General features: G+C 42.0%; 1 protein-coding gene across 4 annotated transcripts; it reads left to right on the top strand.

The window, feature by feature from the left end:
• The first annotated feature begins 1,001 nt into the window (after positions 1–1,001).
• ZNF281 (zinc finger protein 281) lies at positions 1,002–6,313 on the top strand. 4 transcript variants are annotated; one of them, XM_033195941.1, is made up of 2 exons: positions 1,002–1,309; positions 1,532–6,313. In XM_033195941.1, exon 2 carries the CDS (start codon positions 1,550–1,552, stop codon positions 4,235–4,237), a length of 2,688 nt encoding a protein of 895 aa, XP_033051832.1. In that variant the 5' UTR covers positions 1,002–1,309; positions 1,532–1,549; the 3' UTR covers positions 4,238–6,313. The 4 variants fall into 4 exon arrangements, with proteins under 4 accessions (XP_033051832.1, XP_033051834.1, XP_033051836.1 ...); XM_033195943.1 differs by having other exon boundaries at positions 1,171–1,309; positions 1,536–6,313; XM_033195945.1 differs by having other exon boundaries at positions 1,224–1,322; positions 1,536–6,313.
• Positions 6,314–7,063: the final 750 nt, after the last annotated feature.

Genomic DNA, 7,063 nt, shown 5'->3' with positions numbered 1-7,063 from the left:
TTTAATTATGAGAAACTATTTAGCTAGAAACATTGTAATGTACATGTAATTTCATTAAGAAAACATACTATGTAAATAAGCTGTTGTCATAGTTCTGGTTCTTTTATTTAAAATTTCTCATTTATAAATATCCTTTTCTAGGAAAATGTCTGGTTTAGATTTCTGCATGCTTAACATGAAATCGAGTGCCTTGTGCACATTAGGCACTGAATAAATATTTGTTGTTTGATTTTGTTGATATAACTTTGATTTTAAGATTTTACTTCATTATTTTCCTTTACGAGAAAAATTTCTAAATTTGCAATGAGTTTCTCGGCATTCTGTACTGGCAAGGAAAGAGTGGATCCTAGCAGAGCTCTTAGAATGGCCTGGTGGTTAATTTTGCATAAACAATATAAAGGGCCAGGCATTTATAACGTGGCAAACAGACTGATTAGCCAGGCTAAGGTATGGGGGCATTTAAATAAGATGTGACGATAATGAAGTATGTGTGTGGGCGTGTTTTACAGGACTGCTGCACCTGGATTACGCTCGGTTTTCTCTTCCAGTAGCCTTCAGGAAGGTTGGCAGTAAGACAAGATTTTTTGCTTTTTTTTTTTTTTTGCAACGGTACCACTAATTGCGGTTTCAAAGCAGGCTTCTCCTATAAATGCAAAGTATATGCGCCCATTATTAGTGCTTCCAAATTCAAAGGGATAACATAAACACCTGTTTTAATAAATGTTGAGCATTTGGAGTTGAATGCTTCTTGATAGAATCAAAAGTGCCCTCAATGATCCACTTCTGAGTTTGAATTTTATTTCAAGACCTGGATTGCAAAACCTAGAGTGAAGAAAGCCCTAATATTGAATCCTCAGTTTCCCCCACCTTCTCTTTCAGCCCCTTTCTCTGCATCTCCCACGCCACGCTGTAGTACCGTCCCCCGTAACTTCCCGCCCCTTGGATTCCATCTCCTGAGCGTTTTTCCCCCAGAAACCCTCAACCACTTTCATCTCCTTCAGTGCAGCCCACCAATCACGCCTATGCGCCTCGAAAGCCCCTTTTTAGTAGGGCTCCAAATCCCCGCCTCTCCTGCCCTTGCTCCCCCGCCTCCGCCCAACCGCCCCAGTGATTGACAGGCAGACCGGGCGGAAGCTGCGGCGCAGGCGCCCTGGCTCCTCAGACCTCCCCTCTGGCCGGGTCGAGGAGTTCCCAGCAGACACTGCGCCGCGGCTGCGCAGTACACGGGAGGCTTTTAATTCCATTGTGGAGAGGACGGCGTTATTTTTATTAACTGGAGGCGACGGCGGCTGCGGCGGCGGCGGGACCCGTAAGTATTGCCGGTGGGTCCAGGAGGGAGAGGGCGAGTCCTGGGGAAGAGTCGCAGGACCATGCGTGCCGGTGCCGGAGGCGACTGGGTTGGAAATTAGTGCTGGGCGCGTTGCGGTCTGGGCGGCGGCGCGGCGGGGTCCTTAGCGCTGCGGTGGTCCCGGCCCGGGGCCCGGTTCCACCTCCTTTCCTCCCTCTTCCCTCTTCCTCCTCCTTTCCTCAGCCAGGCCTCCTCCGGGGTATGAAAATCGGCAGTGGGTTCCTGAGTGGCGGCGGAGGTACCGGCAGTAGCGGTGGTAGCGGCTCCGGCGGCGGTGGTAGTGGCGGCGGCGGCGGCGGCGGCAGCAGCGGCAGGAGGGCAGAGATGGAACCCACCTTTCCCCAGGGTATGGTTATGTTCAACCACCGGCTTCCCCCGGTCACCAGCTTCACCCGGCCGGCGGGGTCGGCCGCCCCTCCCCCGCAATGCGTGTTATCCTCCTCTACCTCCGCAGCCCCGGCCGCTGAGCCCCCCCCTCCGCCAGCCCCGGACATGACTTTCAAGAAGGAGCCGGCGGCGTCAGCCGCGGCCTTCCCCTCGCAGAGGACCTCCTGGGGATTCTTGCAGTCTTTGGTTAGCATCAAACAGGAGAAACCCGCGGATCCTGAGGAGCAGCAGTCCCACCACCACCATCACCACCACCACTATGGGGGGCTGTTCGCTGGAGCTGAAGAGAGGTCTCCAGGCCTAGGAGGCGGTGAAGGGGGGAGTCACGGCGTCATCCAGGACCTCAGTATTCTCCACCAGCATGTCCAGCAGCAACCAGCTCAGCACCACCGCGACGTATTGCTCAACAGCAGTAGCAGGACTGATGACCACCATGGCAGTGAGGAGCCAAAGCAGGACACTAATGTCAAAAAGGCAAAAAGGCCAAAGCCAGAATCTCAGGGAATCAAAGCCAAGAGGAAGCCAAGTGCATCTTCCAAACCTTCTTTGGTTGGAGATGGAGAAGGTGCCATCCTCTCCCCAAGTCAGAAACCTCATATCTGTGATCACTGTAGTGCTGCTTTCCGAAGCTCCTATCATCTGCGGAGACATGTCCTCATTCATACAGGAGAAAGACCTTTCCAGTGCAGCCAGTGTAGTATGGGTTTCATTCAGAAATACCTACTACAGAGACATGAGAAAATTCATAGTAGAGAGAAGCCATTTGGATGTGATCAGTGCAGCATGAAGTTTATTCAGAAGTACCATATGGAGAGACACAAGAGGACACATAGTGGAGAAAAGCCATATAAGTGTGACACTTGCCAACAGTATTTTTCAAGGACTGATAGATTGTTGAAGCACAGGCGCACATGTGGTGAAGTCATAGTTAAAGGAGCCACTAGTGCAGAACCTGGGTCATCAAACCATAACAATATGGGTAATCTGGCTGTGTTGTCTCAGGGAAATACAAGTTCTTCAAGGAGAAAAACAAAGTCAAAAAGCATAGCTATTGAAAATAAGGAACAGAAGACCGGTAAAACAAATGAATCACAAATTTCAAATAATATAAACATGCAGAGTTACTCAGTAGAAATGCCCACCGTGTCTTCCAGTGGAGGCATAATTGGCACTGGAATAGATGAACTGCAGAAAAGGGTGCCAAAATTGATCTTTAAGAAAGGAAGCAGAAAAAATACAGATAAAAACTACCTTAACTTTGTGTCACCATTACCAGACATAGTAGGACAGAAATCCTTGTCTGGAAAACCAAGTGGCTCACTTGGCATAGTATCAAATAATACTGTGGAGACCATTGGTCTTCTCCAAAGTACAAGTGGCAAACAAGGTCAAATAAGTAGTAATTATGATGATGCCATGCAGTTTTCAAAGAAAAGAAGATATTTACCAACTGCCAGCAGCAACAGTGCCTTTTCTATAAACGTAGGACACATGGTCTCCCAACAGTCTGTCATTCAGTCTGCAGGTGTCAGTGTTTTGGACAATGAGGCGCCATTGTCACTTATTGACTCCTCAGCTCTAAATGCTGAGATTAAGTCTTGTCATGACAAGTCTGGAATTCCTGATGAGGTTTTACAAAGTATTTTGGATCAATACTCCAACAAATCAGAAAGCCAGAAAGAGGATCCTTTCAATATTACAGAACCACGAGTGGATTTACACACCTCAGGAGAACACTCAGAATTGGTTCAAGAAGAAAATTTGAGCCCAGGCACCCAAACACCTTCAAATGATAAAGCAAGTATGTTGCAAGAATACTCCAAATACCTCCAACAGGCTTTTGAAAAATCCACTAATGCAAGTTTTACTCTTGGACACGGTTTCCAATTTGTCAGTTTGTCTTCACCTCTCCACAACCACACTTTGTTTCCAGAAAAACAAATATACACTACGTCTCCTTTGGAGTGTGGTTTCGGCCAATCTGTTACCTCAGTGTTGCCATCTTCATTGCCAAAGCCTCCTTTTGGGATGTTGTTTGGATCGCAGCCAGGTCTTTATTTGTCTGCCTTGGATGCTACACATCAGCAGTTGACACCTTCCCAGGAGCTGGATGATCTGATAGATTCTCAGAAGAACTTAGAGACTTCATCAGCCTTCCAGTCCTCATCTCAGAAATTGACTAGCCAGAAGGAACAGAAAAACTTAGAGTCTTCAACAGGCTTTCAGATTCCATCTCAGGAGTTAGCTAGCCAGATAGATCCTCAGAAAGACATAGAGCCTAGAACAACGTATCAGATTGAGAACTTTGCACAAGCGTTTGGTTCTCAGTTTAAGTCGGGCAGCAGGGTGCCAATGACCTTTATCACTAACTCTAATGGAGAAGTGGACCATAGAGTAAGGACTTCAGTGTCAGATTTCTCAGGGTATACAAATATGATGTCTGATGTAAGTGAGCCATGTAGTACAAGAGTAAAGACACCCACCAGCCAGAGTTACAGGTAAGGTCCCAAAAGTGACCAGGCTGGGGGTCTTCTAATGTAATTTTGTTTTATTTTGACAACACTGCCATTGGAATGTTTCTACACGATCCTATTAAGAATAATGTGATGCCCTTTCAATGCAACTTTTCATATTTAGTTTATTTTGTTAGTGTGATTTTAGCTCTGTTTGTATTATGATTTTTAATCAAAATCAATAGATTAAAAATAGTTTGACATTCAAAGTGACAATGTTTAGCAATCAAATTTACATGTATAGATTGTCAGGGAATAGCCCAAATGTTTTAAATGCAAAAAAAAAAAAAAAGAAAAAAAAACAACAAAAAAACCCTACAAAAAAGCAAAACAAAAAAAACTTTGTTGCTAGGATTAAGGTTATTCTAATTGCTTTACTCTCAGGAAAGTGTAATAACGCATGGGAATTCTGTACGTTATCACTGTAATGGAATATCCAATTTACAGATAGTATGATACACATTTCATCATTTAAGTAAGGGATCGAAAACATTTCAAATTGCTCTATCTGGGCTGATATACATTTCGTCATTTAAGTAAGGGATCGAAAACATTTCAAATTGCTATCTCCATCTGGGCTGATCCAAAATTCTGAGATTGTTGGCTACCTATATTTTGTTGCAGCTTTCAAATGTACTCTGAACTTCCAAACCACATTCATTCCAGCCTGGTAGAACAAATATTCTTGGATCTTTGATCAAAGCCTGGAATGATAGCTTTAATAAAAGAAGGAAAAAAAAAAAAAAAGCACCCTCTCTTTATCCCAACTGTTAACAAGGCTGTAATTCCATCAAGCGATTCTACTGACATCTAGTACAGTATTGAAACCCAAGTGGTTGGCTGGTTCTAGTATTAGAACTCAAGTTGAAATTATATGATTAACTGAAATTTGGGGTATGCATTATTTATTATACATGGCCTAAAACGGTTCTTTTGTCTGCGCTGTTACATATTACCTACACTTCTGGGTTTTTTTTTTCTTGTTCTCAGCCTCTCTTTAAGAGTGCTTGGGCCTTCCTTATTCCCTCTTTCTATTTTGACAGTTTTAATTTTAGAACCATTTACATTCCAGTAGGTAATTATGCGCTTTTTATGCCTTAGGGCATCCAAATACAAAACAATAGGGTAAACATCCCCAAAACCCACCTTTTAAAAAAAAAAAAAAAACCCATACAGATTTCCATATATAATAAAACCCCATTAATAAGGTTGTGATTCCAACTGGTGATGTAACTCCTGTGAGGGATGATGTGTCTGCATATAGTAATAACATCAGAACCTCTTTGTGAAATTGCGGCCTTTAATGTACATTTTAATAAAAGGGTGCATTAGTATTGTACAGGGGTCTTGTAAAGTCATCAAAACTTGCTATGAACTCTAATTGCCATTTGAAGCTACTGATAGGCAGTGGCTCTACTCTAAACTGCTTTTTAGCAATTGTATTTTTTTCCTGATTATATTTTTTAATGTACTTTGATGTTTATGCTGATGAGTTTTTTATGTACTTTTGGTGATGTTTCAGTCTTATGTACTCTTCTGACGTCAGAAAAGTACCACTGGTTGTTTGCAGTCTTATTGTGTAATCAGCCTACCACAGGCTTCCATGTATAATAAAGTAATTAATATTGTGCAAGTGTAAAACACTTCTGTTATAAAAGCAGTGTTTGGAAAATAAGAAATATTAAAAATGGTTACAAAGTATTAGTTAATTTCCTTTTCCCACTTTCCTCCCTTTAGCTTTAGCAGCTAAAGGGTCACCAACTTGTCATTGCAAGATTCTTAGAAAATGTACTTAATCTTCTTAAATACACTCAGTACTAAAAAGTGTTTATTTCTTATTTCAGTAAGTGCGGTAAGTTCTATTGAGTACAGAGTACAAGCTGTAATCAAAGGATGGAGAGGACCTTTACCACTGTATCTCTTAAGCTGTATGATTTTTCTCCAGTTTGTTTTATACAGGTTTTGAATTTCTTTAACTTTTATTGTGTGTACTGAATACTGCATATGTATTATTCTGATTGTTTGCTCTAGTTTACTACCAATAAAAGTCCTGTTAATCACAAAATTGAAGAAAGGAGATATTACTTAATATCCAGTACGTTTTTCAGAATTTTCTATTAACCTTTTTCTAAAATATTCACATCTGTGGTATAACCTGCAGTTTAGAGGCTTGTATTTTAATTGTATTTTTTTTAACTTAGGTATTTTATGTTTCTCGGTTTATTTTAGTTGAAAATGGATTCAAGGCTGGGTGTGGTGGCTCACACCTGTAATCCTAGCACTTTGGGAGGCCAAGGCAGGTGAATTGCCCAAGCTCAGGAGCTTGAGACCAGTCTGGGCAACACAGTGAAAGCCCGTCTGTACTAAAATACAAAAAAGCAACTGGGCGTGGTGGCGTGTGCCTGTAGTCCCAGCTACTCGGGAGGCTGAGGCAGTAGAATTGCTTGAACCTGGGAGGTGGGGAGGTTGCAGTGAGCAGAGATTGTGCCACTGCACTCCAGCCTGGGCGACAGAGCAAGACTCTGTCTCAAAAAAAAAATGGATTCAGATTTATATAATATTAAATTTTTGTTCTTCCATGTTACTCTGCACCCAAAACATATTCAATGTTCATAAAATATTCATTATTTTATGACAACATGAAAACATTCAATGTTTTATGAACATTGAATACTTTATGAACATTGAGTATGTTTTAGGTGCATAATAATATGGAAGAATAGAAATTTAATTTATAAATCAGAATATGTTTTATTGAAATTGGGTTAGCCATCCTAATGTTACTCCTGAGAAATTATTTATCGAAGCTTTATTT

Source organism: Trachypithecus francoisi, unplaced genomic scaffold, assembly GCF_009764315.1.
Source record: "Trachypithecus francoisi isolate TF-2019V2 unplaced genomic scaffold, Tfra_2.0 Lachesis_group5, whole genome shotgun sequence".
In the NCBI taxonomy this organism is placed as follows: Eukaryota; Metazoa; Chordata; class Mammalia; order Primates; family Cercopithecidae; genus Trachypithecus; species Trachypithecus francoisi.
Note: the sequence above shows the minus strand (reverse complement) of the source record. Positions and strands in the feature narration are given on the sequence as shown.

What these genes read in the sequence shown, in the direction of transcription:
- ZNF281 (XM_033195941.1), top strand. Translation starts at nt 1,550, where the DNA reads ATGAAAATCGGCAGTGGGTTCCTGAGTGGCGGCGGAGGTACCGGCAGT.